At 43.3% G+C, this 26,491-nt stretch overlaps 1 protein-coding gene across 1 annotated transcript; it reads left to right on the top strand.

Annotated features, from left to right (window-relative positions):
* Positions 1–112: 112 nt before the first annotated feature.
* LOC132883165 (gap junction Cx32.2 protein-like) lies at positions 113–26,491 on the top strand. Its single transcript, XM_060916432.1, has 4 exons — positions 113–841; positions 16,930–17,052; positions 18,292–18,733; positions 26,188–26,491. Exons 2-4 carry the CDS (start codon positions 16,953–16,955, stop codon positions 26,489–26,491), a joined length of 846 nt encoding a protein of 281 aa, XP_060772415.1. The 5' UTR covers positions 113–841; positions 16,930–16,952.

The following is a 26,491-nucleotide window of genomic DNA, read 5'->3' as shown; positions in this document are numbered from 1 at the left end:
TTCAACAAATTTGTCAGGTTTAGATTGAAAGTTCATAAACTTCAGAATGTCAATGCATTAACTTCCCATAGCCTACGAGTATATGGAATAAATTTGCAGAACAGTGCTTTAAACAATGCATTAAACAATACATTAAGGTTTACAATAATAAACAACTGAAACAATGGAAAGGGTAGTTTGCTAAATTACAGCTACTCAGCACAGAGATCCTCAGCCTCACTTTGCTCACTCTCACTGTCCTCACTTTCACTTTCGTTTTTGGCGGCATTTTGTCTAGTCCGCGAATTTAAGACGACCCCCCTTTTTAAGAGCTATTTTTTACAACAAAAACACCGTCTTATATTCGAGCCAATACGTATATATATTAGTTATTATGCCTTCGCGTTGTGTTGCCGGCTTTTGCTCCAAAACCTACAAGTTTATTCAAGTTTCTCAGAGATCCCGAGCTGCATGCGAAGTGGGTGAAGCAAGTCAGGCGCACTCGTGACAAGTGGGAGCCCTCACCAACATCCGTCCTGTGCTCTGAACACTTCGATTTGGATTGTTTTGACACCCTTCCCAGCTTAAAAGAATCTCTTGGGTGTTCAGTTCAGCACAAACGTGTGTTACTACCATCAGCAGTGCCTACACAGTGTTGCCAGATTGGGATTTTTCCCGCCCAAAATATGTTCAAAACCCACCAAAATGCACTTGAAACCGCTCAACTGGGCGGTAAAAATCCCAATCTGGCAACACTGCCAGTATTCTGCCAGTATTCCGGAGGGGGTCTACTAGTAGCTATGCCGGATCCAAAGACAGTCCTCCTGTCAGAACATGTGTTATGAAACGACATAAGATAAAGGTACGTAGAGCTATAGATTCTACATGATAATCATAAATGTAATCATAAAGTCGGCGTGATATCAGTCATGTATTTGCTTGTGAAAGTTTGCGGCTTTCATGTAACTGCCGCCTAGCAACAAGAGAGGCAAAGGGTAAAGAGGGTAGGCTATCATAGATTGTATTCGGAAGAGAGCAACACAATTCTAGACTCCCAGAAGAGGAAGAGCTAGCACTAGAGAGTTCATCGGCGTTTTCATGCGCCATTTCCATTGAGTAGAACCAGATTAGAACCATAGGATGTCTATGAGTAGAACAGCCAGTGAACCGCAGCGTGTTCTCCCGCTGACGTCACAACCCAGTTTTCTTGCGCTGTGCAATTAAAAGTTGGATATTCGCGTAACAACAGCTTCTTTTCACGTAATTATAACAGAAATCTAACGTTTGCCATGTTGTATAGTTTATTTAAGAAATTACATAGAGTCATGTTCGTGTCATCAGCCCTTTAGTCTAGCAAACTGTATATGGCGCTTGCTCATTAAAAACTTCAATCCTAAAGCATTTATGGGTTGTATTGCTGCTTACCACCTCCTCCAAAGGGGGGTTCAGTGGTTTGGTAGGGCGGAGGTCCCCCTGAGGCTGAATCTGTGCATATTTAGGGCACCCCATTAGTTATGAAACTGGTTATTAGCACTAGTTATTAGCACCAGCATAACGTAATATTTCATCTTGTTTATCACACGTCAGTTCAGTTATTAAAATGGAAAAAATGTCACTGTACAAACTGTAAAAGTGTTCTCTTGATAGGCTAATCCAACCACGTTCAATACTGTTCATTTACCATTCGCTAATATTTTGAACACACATGTGAGCGATAGCTACCTTTCTTTGGGAAAAACTGAGTGACCAGTTGCCTGCCTTTCCGGTCCCTCTCAGCTTTCAGCTGCCTTTCTTTACGTTTTTGACAGCCACTCTTCATATTTAGCGATCATAGACTGTACGCACTCCACTGCTGGCTGGCTGGCTGCTGCACCGCGACACAGCAGCAAGTAGCATTGCACTGATCAGCACACAGATTTAACGCATCGCGCTTCTACCAGAACTGGACCGTACCATTTCGCAAAAGGGGGAGGGTTAAATGACAATATGTTGAAGAACTCAAGAAATAGACAACCTTGTTCAATTAGCTCATTTTACCAGATGGAATATTGCATTGTTGTTATTTCAAAAGTCTTATTAAAATCATTAAACGCATATTATCAGCCCCTTAAAGGGCCCCATGGCAGTGCTGGGCCCCAAGAATTGTTCTAACCTTTCCCCCCCGGCGGCGCCCATGTACATACATATATAAAATGTGTGTGTGTGTGTGTGTGTGTGTATATATATATATATATATATATATATATATATATATATATATATATATATATATATATATGAGTGATTCCACGCTTATGGGTACTGAAATGGGGACATGAACTTATTTTTAAAAATTCACCTAAAACCATTTCTTTTTTTTACCATCAGGTCACAAAACATGTAATCTTTAATGAATGATATGTTAAAAGATAACTTTAATTTTCTGAGATGTAAAAAAAACATATTTATATGCCAAAGTCAGAATGTAACAGAAGTGTTGTGGACATATATATTCTCAATTTTAACAATGTAGAATTACTTTTTGAAACATAGGAAGGTGATGTTTTAGCAAATATAATTAATAAACATGTGTAGTAGAATAAACATACACATCCTTTCAATAAGATTAACATGGTATATAGCTAGATTGTAATTAATTTGTAACAGACGCGAGATGGACAATCGTAACAGAAGTAATGTAACAGACATCATTTTGGAACTCATAGGCTTGACTTTGGCATATAAATATGTTTTTATTACATCTCAGAAAATTAAAGTTATCTTTTAACATATCATTCATTAAAGATTACATGTTTTGTGACCTGATGGTAAAAAAAGAAATGGTTTTAGGTGAATAAGTTCATGTCCCCATTTCAGTACCCATAAGCGTGGAATCACTCATATATATTACACTTCATCTACTTCAACGATGTTACACAAAGATCAATCCATAACAGCTGTAAATGTCACTGAATTCCACAGAGTGTCAATAATGGTGGACACCGGTAAAAGTGCTCACTATTATCAACACCTCATGTGACTTCTCAAACACATTTTTAGGTACAAAATGGTGATTGTCAAATGAAAAAGTAAGAAACACAGTGGGTTTTGACAAGGAGATCATGAAATATCGGTGAATTTGATCAGTCAAAACATGCCCATGATCTTTTTACCATGCTTACCTGCGATGAGAACATCCAGGTTTTCCTCAAATTGCTGATCGTGCTAAAAAATTCCATCTCAGGTAACAAGCTGCATCATCAAATGACAAGATCAAAGGGCGAGGGGGGTCTTCTGGCTGATTAATGAACCAATATTAACTGTTGTAACTGAAACTCACCTTTGTAAAATTGTTTTTTTATTGGTAAATCTGGAAAGGTGTCGATAATTGTAGCTGCCGCTCTAGTAGTAATAATATAATAATATTTATTACTTATATAGCACATGCTATATAAGTAGTTTATTACTTATATAGCACATGCTATATAAGTAATGTTTATTACTTATATAGCACATGCATATATGATCAAATCCACTTAAAATATCATCCATAGATAAAATAAAGGAATGAAATGATCCTAATCCTAAAAATAATATGAAAACCATGAAATATTGCTTAGCTGCAGGATAGATAGATAGATAGATAGATAGATAGATAGATAGATAGATAGATAGATAGATCACATATAAAATTCTGAAAAATGTCAAATATTAAAACTAAATTAAAGTAATCAGAAATCAGAAACACTTTAATTGCCAGGTACAGTATGTGGACACACACGAGGAATTTGACTCCGGTTCACTTAGCTCTCATAGTACAAAACAGATAAAAAAAGCGTATACACAAAACAAACAAACAAGCAAACAACAACAACAAAAATAGGTGCATAGTGCAAAGTAATCCAGGTAAGTCAAGTATGGAATAGTTAAATAAATATAAAGTATACAGTGTGCACAGAATGACAGTATAAGTGTTCAGATATTTTACAAGTGATATTAGAATCTGGATTTTAGCTGTTCATCACAGAAAGGATTTCCCTTTTAGTGCAATATGGTGCATAGTGCAAAGATGAATAGTAAATTTAAATAAGTATAAATACAAGTAACAGTGAGCACTATGAGTGTGCAGATATTCTGCAAGTGATATTACTGATATATGAATCTGGATTTTAGCTGTTCATCACAGAGACAGCCTGAGGGAAGAAACTGTTCTTGTGTCTGGTTGTTTTTGCATACAGAGATCTATACCGCCTCCCTGAGGGGAGAAGATTAAACAGATTGTGACCAGGGTGTGATGGGTCCGCAGAGATGTTACCTGCCCGTTTCCTGACTCTGGACAAGTATAAGTCTTGGATGGAGAGCAGGTTGACACCAATAATTTTCTCTGCAGACCTTATTGTCCGTTGCAGTCTGTTCTTCTCCTGTTTGGTGATCGATCCAAACCAAACAGTGATGGAAGAGCAAAGAACAGACTGAATGATGGCAGAGTAGAATTGTGTCAGCAGCTCCTTAGGCAGGTTGAGCTTCCTGAGCTGGCGCAGAAAGTACAACCTCTGCTGAGCCTTTTTGATGATAGTGACTGTGTTTGTCTCCCATTTTAAATCTTTACTTAATGGGTTTTAAGTAAAGATTTAAAATGAGATAAATCATCATCTCTAATTAACTCATCTCATCTCATCATCTCTAGCCGCTTTATCCTTCTACAGGGTCGCAGGCAAGCTGGAGCCTATCCCAGCTGACTATGGGTGAGAGGCGGGGTACACCCTGGACATGTTGCCAGGTCATCACAGGGCTACCACATAGACACAGACAACCATTCACGCTCACACCTACAGTTAATTTAGAGCCACCAATTAGCCTAACCTGCATGCCTTTGGACTGTGGGGGAAACCGGAGCACCTGGAGGAAACCCATGCAAACACAGGGAGAGCATGTAAACTCCACACAGAAAGGCCCTCGCTGGCCGCTGGGCTCGAACCCAGGACCTTCTTGCTGTAAGGTGATAGTGCTAACCACTACACCACCGTGCCGCCCTGTTTAGTTCCAATTATGAAGAATTTGGTTTTGTCATTAATTAATTCATTAACCATGAAAGAATACAAGCCAACACAAATCCATAAATTATTTTTAAATTAAGACAAAAAAAGGACAAGCTAATCTGTGCAATGGTTCAGCTGGCAGGAGAGAAATTCCTTTTCACTGTTTTTTTTTTTCCTTTTTTGACAAGAAACTTCCAGAAAAAAAGGCTTCTTTGAGAGTAACATTTATTATTGCATCATATATCACTGGGTTCACAATATAACTCACTTTATTATTATTATTATTATTATTATTATTATTATTATTATTATTATTATTATTATTATTCCTAGAACAAAATAAATATTTGTTTGATTCCCCTGAGTGAGAACATTAAAAGGTTAAAGATAACATCACAACACTGAATGATCCCTGACCTACCCCAGTTCCCATCAGTCTCTACAGATAAAGAATACACTGTGGTCATTCCTGGCCCTGGGGAAATAGAACTACACTTAAAGAGCGAGGGATCTGTGGGAGGATGATATGTCTGTCACTAAGGAGACAAGGCTGATCTCTGGAGACCAGCATGGAAAAATAGCTATCTGTCATTCCTGTAGTATATAAAATCTGACACATTTGCAAAACGTATGAGGTCAAAAATCAAGCCTGTATGTTGTGTTTAGGTTTTACTTCATGATTATGAGAAATGTGCAAAATATCTTACATGCAGTTAAGAATGATTTAATATTTGATGGCACCACTGAATCTGCTACAATGCAATGATTTAGTAACTTCCGACTGATAGGTGTCCAACTTTGCGCAGAATCTGGGATAGCCCTACAATTAATTTGTGAATTATGAGAACATAGAGAAGGACTATTTTAAGTGTGAGAGTTTCAGAAATCACTTTAATCCAGCCACTGGGGGTGCATAAGCGTACTCTTGGTGCTGGTCCCAAGCCTGGATAAATTGGAGAGGGTTGCATCAAGAAGGGCATCTGGTGTAAAACTGTGCCAAATCTAACATGCGGAATGAAAAGAGAAATATCATACCAGATCGGTTGGGGCCCGGGCTAACAACAACCACCTCCGGTACTGTTGGTCAACAGGGTGCCGGTGGAAAGTATGCTAATGTTGAGCCAAAACAGAGAAGGAGAAAGAGAGGGGGGAGGCGTGTTAGGAGAGAGTGTGAAAGATGGAAGGGAAGGAGCTTAGAATTGAGGGTAGGAACACTGAATGTGGAAACATTGGCAGAGCGAGAGAGTTAGCAGGTATGATGGAAAGAAGGAAGTTGGACATTTTGTGTGTGCAGGAGACGAGGTGGAAAGGAAGCAAGGCCAAGAACATTGGAGATGGATGCAAGTTGTTTTATTATGGAGTCAATGGAAAGAGAAATGGTGTTGGTATTGTTTTGAGGGGAGAGTTGGTCAACAGTGTGATTGATGTGAAGAGGGTGTCAGTCAGATAGAGTGATAGGCATGAAGTTGGAGATTCAAGGAGTGGTGATCAATGTTGTGTGTGCGCGTATGCCCCACAGGTTGGATGTGAGAATGAAGAGAAAGAGTCTTTCTGGGAAAAGATGGATGAAGTGGTAGAAAGTATACTGAGGGAGGAGCACATGCTGATAGGAGCAGATTTCAATGAACATGTTGGTGAGGGAAACAGAGGAGATGAGGATGTGATGGGCAGATATGGTGTAAGAGAGAGAAATGTGGAAGGGCAAATGGTGGTTGATTTTTCAAAGAGGATGAATTTGGCAATAGTCAATATTCAAGAAGAAAGAGCAGCACAGGGTGATGTTTAAGAGTGGAGGAAGATCTACACAGGTGGACTACATACTCTGCAGAAGGGGTAACCTGAAGGAGATTGGAGACTGTAAAATGATGGCAGGGGAGAGTGTAGCTAGACAACATCAAGTGGTCATGTGCAGGATGAGCTTGAAAGTGAAAAAGAGGAAGCGTGAAATAGTGGAGCTGAAGATTAAGTGGTGGAAACTAAAAGAGATTGAACATCAGAAGGAGTTTAAGGAAGAAATGAGATGAGCAATGAGTGGTCATGGAAGTCTGCCAGAAGATTGGAATACTACTGCTGTACTAGTAAGACAGGCAGCAAGGAAGGTGCTAGGGTGATCATTGGGAAGGAGGAAGGAAGACAAGGAGACATGGTGGTGGAACAAAGAAGTGCAGGAAATTATAAAAGGGAAGAGGCTAGCAAAGAAGAATTGGGACGATTAGAGAGACGAGGAAAGCAGGCAAAAAGAGCAGTAGCAAAGGTGAAAGCAGATGCATACCAGGAGTTGTACGAAAGACTGGAGACCAAAGAAGGAGAGAAAGACCTGTACAGACTAGCTAGGCAGAGAAACAGGGAAGCAAGGGATGTACTGTCAGGACAGACAGACGAGGACCCAGGAGCACAAGTTGAATGTTGAGTTTATTGATAGCAGGGGAAAAGGAGTTGGGAGGATGTGTGTGTGAAGCTCAGTGGCAGGGGGACTGAGAGGCGGAGATGGCTGGTGGGAGCGTGGTGTCTGAGGGTTCCCAGCGAGCAGTCTCTCAGCAGGTAGACCAGACAGCACGACAGACAGGAGTTTGGAAACAGGCTGAAACACAGAGTCACAGGTCAGGTAGCGAGAATGGAGACAGAAATACAGGGTCAGGTTACCAGGGCTGAAGAGTTGACAGAGTCGGTTCTTTCAGGGTCAGCAACAGGGAGTCAGATTGGGCTTGCCATCAAGCAGGGGAACCATACTTTGAAGACGATCTGACACTGAGACTTGGGAGGACTGCAGTTTAAATACACAGAGAAGGCAGCAGGTGATAGGCAACAGCCAATGACAGCCACTGAAAGTCAATGATGGTAAATTGGCAGCAGGTGAGCCTGATAGAGAAGGAGCATGCGGGCGTGGTTGGTGATACTGAGTGGAGTGGAGTGGAATGTTACCTGATGAGAGGAGAAGCACAGGTAGGACCATGACAGAACCCCCCCCCCCAAGGGATGGCTCCAGAAGTCCCTAGACACAGACCCACCAAGACAGGAGGGAGGAGGGGGAATACCGGTGGACGGTCAGAATTCCTCTGACCGGTCAGTGTCCATAGCCTCCGCACCATCATCACTGTCGGAGGACTAGTCATCCAAGGGCCCTCGCCCAGGATTCGGTTCAGAGTCAGACTTGGACACTGGAGCAGGGGTGGCGGCAGGGTCCGGAAGTGGATCCGCACGGTGAGAACCCCTACGTCGACCCCGTCGGGTGTAGGCGATGGAAGTTGGCGATGAGGGCCGGATCCAAAATTCTTCCAGCGGGGACCCATGCCCTCTCCTCAGGACCATAACCCTCCCAGTCTACCAAGTATTGGATGCCCCTACCCCTTCATCGAGAGCGGAGCAGTCGCCGGACCGTGTAGACTGGTCCACCATCAATGAAGTGTGGAGGTGGAGGCGGCGGTGCTGCCGGGACCAGGGGGCTCTCGTGCACCGGTTTGAGTTTGGAGACGTGGAAGGTGGGATGTACTTTCATGGTCTTGGGCAGCAGCAGCCGAACTGCCATTGGACTGATGACCTTCTGTATGGGAAAGGGTCCGATGTAGCAAGGCGCCAATTTGCGTGACTCCACCCGCAGTGGTAGGTCTCGAGCAGACAACCATACCTTCTGGCCAACATGGTAAACGGGTGCAGGGGTCCTCCGCCGGTTAGCCCCAATAGCATAGCTGGCACTGGACTTCAGGAGTGCGGTGCGGGCCTGGGCCCATGTGCGGCGGCAGCGGCGGGTGTAGGCGAGAGCAGACGGGCAGGTAGCATCTCCCTCCTGGCTGGCAAACAGAGGTGGTTGATATCCATACACACACTGGAAGGGGGAGAGTCTGGTGGCAGAACTGGTGAGGGAGTTGTGGGCATATACCACCCAGAGCAGATGTTGAGCCCAGGCGTGGGGGTTGCGTGAAGCCACACACCTAAGTGCCTTCTCCAGTTCTTGGTTCATGTGCTCCGTTTGGCCATTTGACTGTGGGTGAAACCCAGATGACAGACTGGCAGTGCCCCCGAGGAGGTGACAGAATTCTTTCCAGAAACTGGCGGAGAACTGCGGTCCCCGGTCAGACACGATATCCCTGGGCAGACCGTGAACTCGAAAGATGTGTTCTAAGATGACCCGGGCAGTCTCCTTTGCAGTTGGCAGCTTTGGGAGAGGCACAAAGTGGGTCATCTTACTGAAGCGGTCCACAATGGTGAGGATGACTGTATTACCTTCCGATGGAGGAAGACCAGTAACAAAATCCAGGGAGACATGGGACCAGGGACGCATGGGTACTGGCAGGGGCTGGAGTAACCCGGCTGGGGGCTGACTGGGGGATTTGTGCTGGTTGCAAGTGGGGCAGGCTCTCACAAACTCCTGGATGTCCTTCCTCATCAACGGCCACCAGAACCGCTGGGACAGCAGATGGAGGGTGTGTGTGACCCCGGGGTGACAGGCCAGGCGGGAGTCATGTCCCCACTGAATCACCTGAGACCTCAGACCGGCTGGGACATAGAGACAGTTGGAGGGGCAAGCGCTGGTTCCTGATGGCTTCTCGAACCTGCTCCTCGATGTTCCAGGTCAGGGCATCAACGACACAGGGGCTTGGGAGGATAGGTGTTGATTCCTCCTTGGATGCCTCATCCTTCTGAAACATCCGGGAGAGTGCATCGGGCTTGATGTTGCGGGAGCCAGGACGGTAGGAAAGGACAAAGTTGAATCGGGTGAAGAATAATGACCACTGGCGCTGGCGGGAGTTTAGCCTCCTGGCTGTCCGGATATACTCCAGGTTTTTGTGGTCAGTCCAGACCACAAACGGAACCTTAGACCCCTCCAACCAGTGGCGCCACTCCTCGAGGGCGAACTTGACAGCCAGTAGCTCGCGGTTGCCGATGTCATAGTTGCTCTCTGCTGGGGTCAGTCTTCGGGAGTAGAAGGCACAGGGATGCATTTTGCCATCCTCTGCTGCTCACTGGGAAAGCACAGCCCCGACTCCCACATCCGAAGCATCTACCTCCACCACAAACTGCCGCTCGGCGTCAGGCATCCGGAGGATGGGAGCTGAAGTGAAATGGGCCTTGAGTGTTTTGAAAGCTTTGTCAGCTGCTGCAGTCCATTGGAAAGGCTGTTTGATGCTGGTCAGTGCGGTGAGTGGGGCTGCCATGGTGCTGTAGCCCCGGATGAATCTCCTATAAAAGTTGGCAAACCCCAGGAACTGCTGCAGTTTCTTACGACTCCCTGGAACCGGCCACGACGTCACTGCCGACACCTTCGCAGGGTCCATTTGAATGCTGCCCTCGGTCACCACATATCCCAGGAACGAGACAGACTGAGCGTGGAACTCGCACTTCTCTGCTTTCACAAACAGCGAGTTCTCAAGCAGGTGGCGCAGGACCAACTGGACATGGTGGGTGTGTTCTGACAGGGTTTTTGAGAAGATCAAAATATCGTCCAAGTAAATGAAAACAAACTTATTGAGCATGTCTCTGAGGATGTCGTTTACCAGCACCTGGAACACTGCTGGGGCATTGGTGAGACCGAATGGCATGACAAGATATTCATAATGTCCCGTCGGGGTGTTGAATGCAGTCTTCCACTTGTCGCCTTCTCTCACTCGCACCAGATGGTAAGCGTTCCGGAGATCTAGTTTGGTGAACACTGTGGCCCCTTGCAGCAGTTCAAAGGCGGAGGAGAATAGTGGCAGAGGGTAGCAGTTCTTAACTGTAATGTCGTTCAAGCCCCGGTAATCTATGCATGGGCGAAGAGAACCATCCTTCTTTCCCATGAAGAAGAATCCAGCTCCGGCAGGAGAGGACGATGGACGGATTATGCCAGCAGCCAGAGAGTCGTTTATGTAGTCCTCCATGGCCTTTCTTTCCGGGGCTGACAGGGAGTAGAGACAGCCCTTCGGGGTGTGGTGGTACCTGGCAGGAGGTCGATGGCGCAGTCGTATGGTCGGTGTGGGGGCAAAGACGTGGCCTTGGACTTGTTGAACACCTCTCTCAGGTTGTGATAGCAGACAGGAACCTTGGATATGTCAGGGGCGGAGCTGGTGGTCTCCTGGTTGGTTGGCAGGACGGCTCCCTTTAAGCAGGTCTGATGGCAGCCCCTTCCCCACTCTCATATTGTGCCAGTCTCCCAGTCAAGTTGGGGGTTGTGTTGACGGAGCCATGGGTAACCTAGGATGAGTGGTTGGCCGGGTGAGTGTAGGAGGTGGAACTGGATGGACTCCTGGTGGTTTCCTGACAGCAGCATTGTCACGGGGGCTGTGATGTGTGTCACTGTGCCGAGACGATGTCCACCCAGCGCTTGTGCGGGAACGGGTGGAGTGAGATGGTGATGGCCCACTCCCAGCTGCCGTGCGAACCCTGTATCCATGATGTTTGCTTCGGCTCCAGAGTCCACCAGGGCGGCCAGGGTATGAGTGGTGTCGGGAAGCTGAAGGCGGAGCTGAAGCAGGTGTTTTCGGATGGAGGGAGACTGGATACATGTCGAGCTCACCCGGATCTCCCCTACGCCTGGTGAGCTCTGGCTTTTGCCAGGCAGGTGGTGACATGGTGACCTTCACCTCCGCAGGAGAGGCACAGGTTTGAGGTTAGGCGGCGCTGTCACTCTTCGGGGGTGAGGGAGGCGCGGCCGATCTCCATGGGCTCAGACTGATTATGTTGGCTTTGGGGCGTGACAGGCGGGACCTGGGCAGCAGAAGACTCACCTTGAGTGCGGGTGGCAGGTTGACTCGGACACCCCTTCTCTCGTCTGCGGATCTGGATACAGTGATCGATGCGTACGGCAAGGGTAATGACCTCATCGAGTGTCGGGGGTTGCTCATGGGAAACAAGCTCGTCTTTGACGTAGTCCGCCAAACTGTGGAGGAAGGCGTCCACTTGTGCCGCCATGTTCCACGAACTGCGCCTCACCAGGGTACGAAAGTCAATGGAGTAGTCTGCCACTGTCAGGTTGCCCTGATGGATACTCATCAGTGCTCGTGATGCCTCTGTTCTTGACGAGCCCAGGTCGAACACCTTTAACATCTCCTCAGTGAAGGCACTGAAGGAGGCACAGGCCGGGGTTTGCCGGTCGAACTCTGCTGTCCCCCACAACCGAGCCCGGCCAGTCAGGTGAGTGATGACATACCCCATCTTGGCTCCCTCCGTCAAGAAGGTCCTGGGCTGCAGAGAAAACTGGATACGGCAGCTGGTCAGGAATGGCCGGACCTGGTTTGGATCACCATTGAAACGTTCCGGATTACCAATCTTCGGTTCCAGGTCACCGGGAACTAGAGGCTGTGCCGCTAGGACTGGAGCAACTGGATTTCGAGGGGAGGCCACAGCAGAGGGGCTTGGTGGTGCAGATTGAGCTGGAGCAGGTGGAGCAGGAGCGGATGGAGTGGTGAGGTTGGTGAGTACTTGCAGGACTTGGGTTAGCTGCAGCTGCTGCTGGAGCTGTTGTTGCTGAAACAGTTGTTGCTGCTGGTTGAACTGCTGTCGTTGTTGGTGGCCAAGCTGGAGCAGAGATGCAATGTCACCGGACATCCGGTTTATGTCTCCCTCTGTGCGTTCCAGTCGCTGCAGAGCAGTCATTTCGGGCTCAACTCCCATGCTGGTCGGGAAGAGCTCTGGGTCCATGATGGTCAGATCGTTCTGTCAAGACAGACAGACGAGGACCCAAGAGCAAAGTTGAATGTTGAGTTTATTGATAGCAGGGGAAAGGGAGTTGGGAGGATGTGTGTGTGAAGCTCAGTGGCAGGGGGACTGAGAGGCGGAGATGGCTGGTGGGAGCATGGAGGTGGCGTCTGAGGGTTCCCAGTGAGCAGTCTCTCAGCAGGTAGACCGGACAGCATGACAGACAGGAGTTTGGGAACAGGCTGAAACACAGAGTCACAGGTCAGGTAGCGAGAATGGAGACAGAAATACAGGGTCAGGTTACCAGGGCTGAAGAGTTGACAGAGTCGGTTCTTTCAGGGTCGGCAACAGGGAGTCAGATTGGGCTTGCCATCAAGCAGGGGAACCATACTTTGAAGATAATCTGACACTGAGACTTGGGAGGACTGCAGTTTAAATACACAGAGAAGGCAGCAGGTGATAGGCAACAGCCAATGACAGCCACTGAAAGTCAATGATGGTAAATTGGCAACAGGTGAGCCTGATAGAGAAGGAGCATGCGGGCATGGTCGGTGATACTGAGTGGAGTGGAGTGGAATGTTACCTGATGAGAGGAAAACCACAGGTAGGACCATGACATGTACAGCAGGTAAGAGTGATGAAAGATGGAAATGGAAATGTGCTGATAAACAAAGAGAGTGTATTAAGAAGGTGGAAAGAGTACTTTGAGGATTTATTAAATGAGGAGAATCCAAGAGAGGAAAGGTCAGATTCATTGGAGACAGCAAATCAGGAAGCAGAGTTGGTTAGTAAGGATGAGGTGAGGGCAGCCATGAAAAGAATGAAGACTGGGAAAGCAGTTGGACCAGATGGTATTCCGATTGAGGCTTGGAGATATTGGGTTAGACATCTGTGGAGTTCCTAACGAGATTGTTTAAAAAGATCCTAGAGAATGAGAAAATGCCAAATGAATGGAGAAAGAGTGTGCTAGTCCCAATATACAAGAATAAGGGAGATGCACAGAGCTGCAATAATTACAGAGGAATAAAATTGATGAGCCACACCATGAAGCTATGGGAAAGGGTACTGGAGGTGAAATTGAGAAGAGAGGTAGCAATCTGTGAACAGCAGTACGGGTTTATGCCAAGGACGTCGGATGCAATTTTTGCTTTAAGAATGTTAATGGAGAAGTACAGAGAAGGCCAGAGAAAGCTACATTGTGTGTTTGTAGACCTGGAGAAGGCATACGATAGAGTGCCGAGAGATGAGTTATGGTATTGTATGAGAAAGAGTGGAGTGAATGAGAAGTAGAGTGGTGCAAGACATGTATGAGAACAGTGAAACAGCAGTGAGGTGTGCAGTTGGAACAACTGAATGGTTCAAGGTGAAGGTGGGACTCCATCAAGGATCTGCTTTGAGTCCTTTCTTGTTTGCCATAGTGATGGATAGCTTGACGGACGAAGTGAGGCAAGAGTCACCATGGAACATGATGTTTGCAGATGATATTGTGATATGTGGTGAAAGTAGAAAGGAGGATGAGTTGGGTTTGGAGAGATGGAGGTATGCATTGGAATGAAAAGGAATGAAGGTTAGTAGTAGCAAAACAGAATACATGTGCATCAATGAGAATGGGGATGAGAGTGTAGTGAAGATGCAAGGAGTAGACATAAAGAAAGTTGGTGAATTCAAGTACCTGGGGTCAACTGTGCAAGAAAATGGGGGCTGTGACAGTGAGGTGAGAAAGAGAGTGCAGGCAGGGTGGAGCAGTTGGAGAAGGATTTCGGGAGTCATTTGTGATAGGGAAGTCTCAGCAAAAGTGAAAGGCAAGATGTATAAGACAGTAGTGAGATCAGCTGTGATGTATGGATTGGAGACTGTACCCTTAACGAAGAGACAGGAGGCAAAGTTGGAGGTGGCGGAGTTGAGGATGTTAAGGTTTGCGATGGGAGTGACAAGGTTGGACAGGATAAGGAACAAGCACATCAGAGGGACAGCACATGTGGAGAGCTTGGGAATTAAGCTAAGAGAGATGAGACTGAGATGGTATAGGCACGTCCTGAGAAGAGATGCAGAGCATGTGGGAAGGAGAATGTTGAGGATGGAGCTGCCAGGCAAATGAAAACAAGGAAGGCCAAAGAGGAGATACATGGATGTGGTGAGAGAGGACATGAAAGTGGCAGGTGTAGTAGAGAAGGATGCGGAAGACAGGGAGCAATGGAGACGAAAGATCCACTGTGGCGACCCCTAATCGGGAGCAGCCAAAAGAAGAAGTTTCAGAAATCACTTTGCTAGCCTAGTTACATATCAGTCTAATAATAATAATAGCGGAGCTCCCTGCATGACGCTCCATACTTAAGAGAATATGATAAAGCATCTACCTGATTTTTGATGGCTTTTGCGATCATACAACATCCATCCATATGTACGAATGATGTAAGTGTACCACCACAGGGAACCTGATTGTAAGTGCAAGGCAATATATCTCAGAAACACTTGACCACAGGACAACAAAATTTGTATCTTCATTGACCTAAGACAGATGGGTTTTTATCCAGCACTTATTTTTCATTTGCTTTTATAAAAATAATGTGGGATTATTTACTAACACATTTTACACTCGTTGGGAGCTCCACTTTTAGGCAGTGCCTCAATACTACTACTACTACTAATAATAATAATAATAATAATAATAATAATAATAATAATAATAAGTGATTTATAATGCTGCATTGATTCAGTTCAGTCATTGTATTTAAATCAATACATAAATCCAAAATTTTCTGATGATTACAGCCCTAATTAAACCCCTAAAAATAGTTTCTTTTCAAAACAATTCAGTAAGCTTGGGTTAAATTTACGGCCCAATTGTAAAGATTATATTTAACAGTTATTCCACAAAATCGAGTCATACATGAGCTGATAGGTGATGAGGTTGATGAAGTTATTACTGAAAAACTATTTAAAAAAAAAACAAACACACTGAGAAATGGCCCTATAAACAACTTTACCAATATAAAAGATTACCAGGACTACAAAAATGCAGAAAAATAGGCTTTACTTATCCAAATGCACCTGTTGGTTCAAAAGTTAAAGTGCATAGAACCTCACAGCACAACATGAAGTTACCTTAATATATAATATAAATGCCTCAGCTTTCATGTAAGAAAAAAAAAACTATTAATACTAGTACTGTGTGCAGGCAGTCTCTCCTGAAGACTAAATTAAACAAGAATTATAAACTAATAAAATAAATGGCTCAGGCTTTATAGAAGAAAAAAAACAATTTGAACAGAATCTCACAGTATGATGTTGAAGCTGCATAAACAATGGAAAATAAAATACCATTTTGGCAAAAATGTTGGCATCCATTAATTTCTTGTATTAAGTAAAACAAATAATGTAAAGTGCATGCAATCCTTCACTGTAAACATAACACACTTTCAGTAACAGAATTTAAGCCTATATAAACACCGACTCGCACATCATGCAGTGTTGCCAGATACTGCTGACGTTTTCCAGCCCAAAATATGTTCAAAACCCACCAAAATGCACTTGAAACCCCCCAACTGGGTGGGAAACTGCCCAATCTGGCAACACTGGAAGTAAGGCGGAAGGTAGTTTGTCAACGTCACCTCAAAACAACGCCAACAATTGGTCAAATTTGCGGGAAAGTTGCGGTCATTGGATATAATTGCAACACCGCCCTGAATTCGCGGGGATTGGTTGAATTTGCAAATCACAACATCCTGGAGGGTCTGATTTTTGAAAATTAGGAACTGTCTTTTTAAGGGGAGCTGTTGCCTTTTGGCTTTGAAACGTTCATTTTTGATTCTTTCCAAGCAGCCTGTCCTGCCCTAACTGCCTCCTCTCAGAAGAATGCAAGAAACAATAAATGTTTAAAAACTGCTCGTACTCGTTTGAAGGAGTCTTGTGAATAGCGGTATTTCTGCTATTCACAAATTTGTAAATGCAGTCAAAATCTGGGTCAGCCATTGTAGTTGTATTGAAGAAAGAAAGCGTGTAGAGCTAGCTGGCAACACCGATGTGGCGCGAAATTTTTAGCATGGCGGCCGCCGATTCGCACACTGACGGATCATCATTTTTTCATTTTTAAAAAGTGTATGCCTGGTCATTAACCCCCTCCCCCTGCATACGGTTTGTACACTCGTGATAATGATGAAAATTATGGATAACCCCTAATACTGGTGAACAATCCACAAGTAAATAGGAAGCATCACACAAGAACACAAGTTGTGGAATAAAATAATACTGGGTTCATTTATAAACAGTGATACCAAACCATTCAGGTATTATAATGAATCTTTCCCCTTTAATCTTCTAGAGTAAACCTGATCATCAAACACAATGGGAGACTGGAGTTTTCTCTCCACATTACTGGATAAGGTGCTGGTCCATTCTACTGTCATTGGCAAGATCAGGATGAGCATCCTCTTCATCTTCAGCAGTGCCGTATTAAGCCAATGCGGTGCCCCTGGGCACTATACCTCAAGTGCCCCCACCACCACCACCCTGCGCGCACGCGTTCAGTAACCTCCTGCACACACTCACAAACCTTGCCCTTTGCTGTCAAAAATAGTAGCATATACATAAACAATAGTACACATAAACAAGGTCATTCTTCCTCATTGAAAATTTATTAAGTAGGCTACATCAGCCCATCAAATTCACTGAAAACAACCAACGATATGCATGTAGGCATATTGAAATGTTTTATTCAAAAATGAGCAGCATATATTTGTATGTCTCAATAAAAACCTTCAAAGCATCCATACTCTATTCTATCCATATTAAAATGTCTCAATTCAAAATGTATATCAATTCAAACAGCATCAGCAATTTAAACAACATCCATCTATATACAATACAGCATATTCAAATGTGTCAATTCAAAATGTGTATCAATTAAAATAGCATCGATCTAGGCAACATATTCAAATGTCTCAATTCGAAATATGAATTCAAATAACATCCAGTATGGCATATTCAGATGTACAATGTACATATGTGTATCAATTCAAAGAGTATCTGTTCTGTATGAACCTAGACATGTTCTCCCCATAGCGCAGGATCAGTTGAAATAGAGAAGTGTTCTACCGGCGTCGGCTGCGCTGGGCTGACATCCATAACACCCTCGTCTTCCTTCTCGTCACCATGGTGTGAACTGATCTGTACCTGGCTTAAAGTGGCTTCGCACATATCCTCCTCCCCGGATTCAGCGCTGGTAGTGACAGCAGTTGTCGATGTTTTTATAAAAACACGATCTAACACTGGAACATTTTTAATTGCAGCTACACGCCTGGAGTCTTTCTCTCTTTTTTTATTTTCTCTTCGCACAACCACTCAATTGATGTCTGTCCATTTTTCATTTCTACCGTGGTTTTTAAAAAATTGATACATTTCACCGTAGGTGGACTGGCTCAACTGACAGGTTGAGGAAAGGGGGGTTAATGGTCACATAGGCCACTCTTGCTCAGAATTATGATTATTGTTGTTGTTCTTATGAAATTAGTGTTCATAATGAATTATATATGACTATTTAACAATGTCAAGTGTATAACCATTTTAAGTGTACAAACATTCATGAAAAATATTTTTAAAGTTTCTGTCATGTGGTGCCCCCCCACTGGCTGTGAGTGGTTAGTGCCCCTGGGCACTGTGCCGCAGGCCCATATAGTTAATCCAGCCTTGATCTTCAGGATCCTCGTTCTGGGCGCAGAAGTCGAGAATGTGTGGGGAGATGAGCAATCCGATTTAGTTTGCAACACATTCACACCGGGTTGTGAAAACGTCTGCTACAACTGGAAGTTCCCCATCTCCCATGTCTGCTTTTGGGTCCTGCAGATCAACTTCATGTCCACTCCAACCCTGTTGTATCTCGGCCATGCTATCCACACCATCCACCAGAAGAACAAGCTGAGAGAAAAGCTCAAATGCAACCAGTCAGTCATGACACCAAAATACACAAATGAAAATGGAAAAGTCCAAATCAAAGGCAGGTTGTTGTGTAGCTACTTGACTCAGCTGTTTTTCAAAATAGTCCTGGAAGCTGCTTTTATCGTTGGACAGTATTACCTGTACAACTTTGTAATGATACCCGAATTCCACTGTAAAAAGTTCCCTTGCCCATATATAATGTAACCTACTGTTGGTTAAGGTCACCTCTATTCTAGGTTCGTAAAGGAGCTATGGACATAGACCATAATAACCATCGATGAAAATACACAAACAACAAGGTGAGTTGCAATGTATAAATTTAGTAACTTAAGTTTGCAGGTAATAACTCACAACATTCAAATACAAGATGAAAGAAAATAAAAAATGGGCCCTTTAAATAAAGTCTTATCTTTGTCGATGGTCATTAATGTCTGTGTAGTCTGTGATCACTTTTGATGTCTAGTTTGTCAATCCGCTGTCTGTTCTTTTAATGACTGTTCTTGTGACAGTTCCTTGTGATAGAATACAATCTTTGTCAATGTATGTTACATGATGTTAATTATTTACCAAATGATTTAAAAGGAGCCTACCATGACTATGAAGTTGCACTTCAAATTTGTCATCTGCATTTCACCCTAATATGGAGAATGTGGTAGGTATGTCAGCCAGGAGACAGACTGACTAAATATGACACGACATCCACACTGTGCATGTTTTACAGTAAAATACCAGTGTATTATGTTTTTTTACAACAATAAAAAGGGTATATAGTGTGTACTACACACTTTATCAGCACAAAATACTGTATGTCTGGTAAATGAACAAGGTCCACAGACCTACGTTGTATGCAAACCCTCCTAAAAGCAAACCAGTTTCCCACCGACGGACCGACCGATGGGTAGACACACGACTAAAAATTTCACCATCCCCCCTGGTTTGATTTTACAACTCGACCACTGATAGTAATAATAAATAATGATAACAATAACAACATGGCATTCATTTTGTCGCTTTCAACATATTGTGTCAGACCAACTTTGCTTTTTATTAGAGGACATGAATCAGTGTATCATTCGTTCTTTCTATTTTCAAATGGCAATCAAAAAATGAAAAAGTGACTGGTTATTTTGTTATTTGTTTTTATTTTAACACAAAAAAATGAAAAAAATGACTGTTTTTTCATTTTTTTTATATGAGCCTAAAATTGAAATGAAAAACAATTTTTTTTTTCATTTTTTGATTGCCAATTAAAAATGGAAAGAACGAATGATACACAATCCGTGTATCATTCATTCGTTCTTTTTTTCAGTAATACACAATGACTCGGCCAGGCCCTTTCTTTAGTGTAATAAGAGACAGTAGAGAGGTTCATGCCATTTGTCTATTTTTATTAACCGGTACAGTGTAATCACAAAACAGTATCGTATTTGAACCGACAAGAGACAGTTACCATATCATTTCCCACTATGCCCTCCTTTGTTCCTAATAACCAGATTTATCACGTTTAATTATTAACAATTATAATAATAATAAATCAGTATAAAACCCCGACATCTACAGAAGATTTTCAACAAATAGGGGGCAGGGAAGCTTGCACACAGCAGTGAGTGATCTGTGATGAGATGATTTTGAGAAGCAAAAAAAAAAAAAAACGCTCAACACCAGCAAATGTGGATTAAAGCAGAAAATTGCATTAGGTAAAATCATTTTAGAAATCTTAGAAATCATTACATTCTTGTTTTTTCAATAAAAATAATATTTTTTAACTTTATAATGCTTAGTTACGTGCCGGGGCTCTGTCAGCCATTGATAGCCCAACTAATCACAGCGCTGTGGTTCTTTTCCTGATCCTTGGCATTGTGTTTTTTCTTTCTTTGTTGATAATGTGTTACCGTATGTGATAAGCATGGTTCATTAAAAGGCCCACTTCTGCTGCATGCCCCCTCCTCTCTGCAAAAATTGTGTATTCCTCTCAAGGTGCTAACTGTCTCCATTGTATTGTGAACAGCCACTCCACCCCCCACTGAGGTTGCTATTCATGAATGGTAATTTGGTTTGAGGTTACACCCTAATTTCAGTGACAATTTACTCTGCCAAGCTTACAATGTCAGAGGACAGAGGACTGAAATTACATTCTAAAAAATAAAGGTGCTTCAGTGGTTCTTCAAATCTCTGGATGGTTCCATGGAGAGTCAAAACTCTGTGATGAACCATTACATTATACAAAAGGTTCTTCACATTGGAAATGGTTCTTCAGATCCTGGCATTCTCTTACCATTTGCTGGTCAATGCACATAGGCTATGTTTACACAAATCTGTCTTCACTGCTCAAACAAATGGTTTAAATGGTTCTTTAAAGAACTGTTGCATGAACGGTTCTTTGAAGCCCTGAAAAAGGTTCTTCTATGGCATCGCCCTGAAGAACCGGTACTGGCCCCATTATTTTTTAGAGTGTAGTGCCCCAAAAAACACAATTTCAGCTTGGAAAAACTACAGACGGTATAACTTCAGGAAGAAAATAAACATTTATTTCACACTAAGAAAAGCAGACTCACTACACATGGAGGCTATACAAAGCACAGAAATGTAGCATAGAGTTGTCCCATCTAGTAGTTTCCACATTCCCATGGTGAGTCTTTCCTATGGTACATTTGCCACAGGTGTATTTGTGGCAGCGTACACAAAGTTCAGTGCTTCTGTTATTATTGCAGGGTGCACTATCCTTCCCAAGCCCCATCTTCAATGCTCTACAAGTGCCTGGTCAGCACCCCCATGTTATATTTGGGTTATTATTCCATTATTATTTGAGGCTAGGTTTTGGGCTAGGGGTTGGGTTAGGGGTGAGCTCAGGTTGGGGTTAGAGCCAGGATTTGGGGTTAGGGTTAGAACTGATCCTTCTTGGTTGCCTTGGTTGTGACGAAGTCTGGTTAGGGTTAGAAACAAAGAGGCTGTTTCTCAGGTAACACAATAATTATGATTCTTTACACAACAATGGGAGGCAGGTAATGGTGCGTTAGACTTATTCACAAATTTGGGGGGTATTTCATTGCAGACTAAAGTCTGCACTTTGGGCCTTCTAGTGTTAAAAATATGCTGTTAACTCAAAACACTTCTTATTCATTGCAAAACATTTATTTCAGCGCTGTACACAGTTATTGAGCACACAGTGTGACCGCTTTTATGCGGTAGCCTAATAATAATAGAACAACCCGAAAATTGCAGGGTAACCCCAGACCTGCGCAAGTGATGCGCTACTGACAAAAGAGCCAGCGACGTATGAAAAAAAAACACACCTTGGACCAAATACATATTTTCGGCACGCTGCTCCACCAGTCTGTAATGGTATTTTTCATATGATTACATTACGGTGTAAATGTGGTCTTGAGAAAAAAAAACATGTTTGCAGACCTTTTGTTAAAATCGCTAAAAGTGATGTTGTAATATTAATATGTAATAAAAAATAATATCATCAGACATGGCGGCACAGTGGTTAGCACTGTCACCTCACAGCAAGAAGGTCCTGGGTTCGAGCCCAGCGGCCAACGAGGGCCTTTCTGTGTGGAGTTTGCCTGTTCTCCCTGTGTCTGCGTGGGTTTCCTCCGGGTGCTCTGGTTTCCCCCACACTCCAAAGACATGCAGGTTAGGTTAACTGGTGACTCTAAATTGACCATGAGTGTGAATGGTTGTCTGTGTCTATGTGTCAGCCCTGTGATGACCTGGCGACTTGTCCAGGGTGTACCCCGCCTTTCACCCGTAGTCAGCTGGGATAGGCTCCAGCTTGCCTGCGACCCTGTAGGACAGGATAAAAGCGGCTAGAGATAATGAGATGAGATATCAGACATTATGATCTTAGAAAACGCTTTAGTGATGAACAGTTACAGACAGTAATATGTCGTGATATTATATTATAAAATATTATTTTTCATTAGGCTATATATTAAATTATATATTAAATTTATCTTCTAAAATAACAGACTGTACTCATATCACAACCGGTTTATTTCACCATTGGAGATCAGATCACAGAAGACATGCGTTACATGACTCATTTTAAGGATTTAAGTAGGCTATTTAAAAGCAATGTCAGCAGGACTTTGTGGCTCAGGTGGATAAGGCGCCACACCATAAATCTGGGGACCTGGGTTCGGTTCCGGCCTGCAGTCATTTTCCGAGCCCTCCCTGTTTTTCTCCTGCTCATTTCTACACTGTTCTAAATGAGTTTGGATGTCTGTAAACCAATCAGGATGCTTTTTGTCGAGCATGCGCTACATGAACAGGCACACACACAGGCTCCCTCGCGCACTCCGTCATATGCGCGATGCAGACATTAATGTTTCGCGTGCACGCTCTTGCTCACTTGCTCTAGATTCCGGGAGATATTCTCCAATTTGCGGGCATCAGGGAGCCACTATCAATATGCGGGAGACTCCCGGAACTTCCGGGAGACTTGGGATGTCTGCACTCATGGATTAAAGCAAAAAAAAAATCATCTGACTGAAAAAAAAGCTCCATGTCGTTGGCCCCTACCACATCAGCGATGCGTCAAATTTTAAACGCCGTGTTGTCCATTATCCCCTCGGCCCCTGCTTATAGTACATTTACATAATTTTAACAATGACTAAAGCTAAGGCAAGACTTTACCATTGTCATTACTGGCTATAAATGATGAAACATCAAGTTTTCAGCGCAAAGTGCAAATTTATTTCAACAATACTTTAGTAATGCACAACAGTGGTTAAGAGAAAAGTGCAAGTGCAGTCGAACTTGAACCATGCTTTCAAAAGAGTGGAACAGAAAGAACTTGCAAGAAAAGTAAAGTGAAAGTTCACTTTTTCTGCTTCTTCGCAGTGAAGCCAAAGGCATCTAGTTTTTTGCCATTGCTTCCATAGACTTTTTTTATGGCAAACTACACAAAAGCACACACCTGCCATTTTCATCTTTTTGCACCATGAACTAAATGGCTTGCCATTATCGCCCATTTCATTTAGCCAAGCCCATCTCCACTTATTCTTTACCGTTTTGTCAATGTCTGACACATCTGTGCTTTCATTTAAAAGAAGCGCATCCATGCTGGCAAAACCGAAAGTAATTTGACTCGCTCTAGTGATGGAAATCGAAGGGCCTATATCCGGTGGCCTTATACGCAGTACTCGAGTTGGGGAGGATGTAGGGGGAGGCATCCCCCTTCTGAAATAAAAATCTCAAATCATTCCCCTTATAAAACGGCCATCCCCCCATCACATCCCTTGTGCCATTTTACCGATTAATGTGGAAATTAGCCTACTATTATTTTAACAAATATTACTACCATTTCAACATTAGAGGCTTTGCGCAGTGATAGCCTACATGTAGCCGGATAAAAAAGACGCATATTTATTTATTCGGTTGCACCTCTCATTCACACCTATACGGAGGTTTCAGTCACTGAAAACAGCTACTTTCACAAACTCTGGGCAGAGTGGATATTTCTGAAAACTCCATCTTCAGACACGCGTGTAAATCGGGAAAACGAAGCAACAGTGGGCGAGAGGGCGCGCGCGAATATAATGAGTCATAGGTGTGAATGCCAATTGTCCCGGTTCTTCATGAAATCGCACACGCACGCACAAATTCATTAGGTTAACTTTCAAATAACTGTTCTTTTGCACTTGCGACACCGGAGCCACTTTCCTGAATTTGAGCTTCGGCGTATTCGCTTCTTTATCTATTTAATCAATGAACTTATTTGTCACATACATTAAATTACTAATGTAAAACATTAGTAGCCTATTTAAGCAATCGCTGTTTTCTCCACTGTTTTCCGACCTTTTGTGCTTAGTGAATGAGACACTTCATTACACTCCACTGACCGACTTCCAATTCCGGACTTTTTTGAAAACGTAAAATATAGGCCTACGAGATGTTTTTTTGGGACTTAATTCGCATTGGTCCTTCACTATTAATTTTTGAGACTGATGAGGCACTAAATACTGTGGAATTATTTTCTCCTTACTATGAAGTTTGTCATCTTAAACAAGTGTTGGGAAATCTTGCAGCCCAACTCTACAGCCTCCAATGTTTAAGCGAACTGCTGAAACCATAATGTTTAAAGATTAAATCGTAGGCTAATCAAACCAAAGAAAAACACAGCCTTTCCAGAACGTTGTCTGCCGAAGCCTGTTTAACCTACAAAAGGCTTAATAGCATAGGTCTTGCTGCCGCTTCAACTTTTCACCTGATCACCTTTCAGTAGGCAAATATCATTATTACTACTACTACAAAAGGCCTAGTATTAGTAGTAGACAAGTAGTTGCCTAGTAGTAGGACAGCCAAATAGTTTCATCAGTGGCCTACGCCGAGCCTCCCTGGGACTAGACAGTAGCGGAGGCTGTATTTATTTATTTATTTATGCATGCCTATCCATGCTGCACTAGACAGTGTTTATGTAGAGAGCATGCGCACTTCAATCAATCAATCAATCAATCAATCAATCAATCAATCTTTTATTTCAATTATATATAAACATATTCAAACTCGCTGTATGAGCGCATTAAAATCTTATGGCTTTTTAACTCCCGGTGAAACTCCTCCGGGTTGAATTAACTAACTGAAATCAGCTGTTCTCAGCGTTTGATAAACCTGCTTTGTGAAACGGACAATCACTGCTCCTCCCCGTGGAAAAATGAGGGATAGCAGCTGGTTTTCACACAAGCTGCTTAGGGGCGTCACCAGTCAGGACTGCATTGACTACGTCATTGTGGGGGATAAATTATCTGCACGGACCAATCGGCAGACAGTCACGAACCAGTCAGGGGACGGCCAAGGGCCTGCTGAGGGCCAGTCACGGAAACGTGGAACAAATTCAATGGCTGCCACTGTAGACCATAATAACCATAGATAAAAATACACAAACAATAAGATGAGTTGCAATGTATAAATTTAGTAACTTAAGTTTGCAGGTAATAACTCATAACATTCAAATACAAGATGAAAGAAAATTTAAAAAATGGGCCCTTTAAATAAAGTCTTATCTTTGTCAATGGTCGTTAAAGTCTGTGTAGTCTGTGATCACTTTTGATGTCTAGTCTGTCAATCCGCTGTCTGTTCTTTTAATGACTGTTCTTGTGACAGTTCCTTGTGATAGAATACAATCTTTGTCAATGTATGTTATAGTCCTGGTGACTAGCACCACCCTACCACCAGGTGCAATAATCGATGGTTCACTTCTGAGTTCCAGGCAGGATCACACTAGGAGACTCGCCATCAATAGGAATGGGTCTTCATAAGTAGTTCTCACTCTGTCCATAAGACCTGACTGAGATAGATGGAAGAAGAAAACCGTAACTTCCCAAGTTCCCAGTTGTTTCTTTGGATATCCTTTGCTAATCTGTTAGCTGTAGATCAACTAGTTTTTCCAAATCTGTCAACTTTTTTTGGTGCTTCTCATCCGTTTTTCTCTGCTCTGGTCGCTACCATATGTGCATGTCTCCTCTCCCTCCTCACACATGCAGCCGATCTCCCAGGTACATCATGACCTGTCAATCAAGTGGGCTAGGGTGGGACTTAACCAGACAATCAGTCCTGTGTGGCTGATCATTTCTTTACTTGGTTCAATAGGAGCAGTAACATTAATGTATTATTTAACCCCTTATTTTCACTGGGTTACAATCACACAGTGCTTCATGTCCAGATCCACAGAGAAGACCATTTTTAATATCATGTTTGCTGTTGCATGTGTTTCCCTGGCACTGAACATGCTAGAAGTGTGCTATTTGCTTTGCTGTAGAGTAAGAAAATGGCCAAAATATGAAGGAGAGGAGCTCTACAATACAAAAGCCAATAGTCCATTGCCATTAGGTGCAATAAGCCAGGAAACTGCAGAGAGCATTAAGCAGAATGGTATGAATGGAGTCATGGAGAACCATTGGGCAAATAGGAGCCATAGCACTCCTGAAGAAATGCAACTGTAA

The sequence above is a fragment of the Neoarius graeffei genome, chromosome 3 (assembly GCF_027579695.1).
Source record: "Neoarius graeffei isolate fNeoGra1 chromosome 3, fNeoGra1.pri, whole genome shotgun sequence".
In the NCBI taxonomy this organism is placed as follows: domain Eukaryota; kingdom Metazoa; phylum Chordata; class Actinopteri; order Siluriformes; family Ariidae; genus Neoarius; species Neoarius graeffei.
The sequence above is the reverse complement of the archived record's forward strand: the minus strand, read 5'-3'. Positions and strand labels throughout refer to the sequence as shown.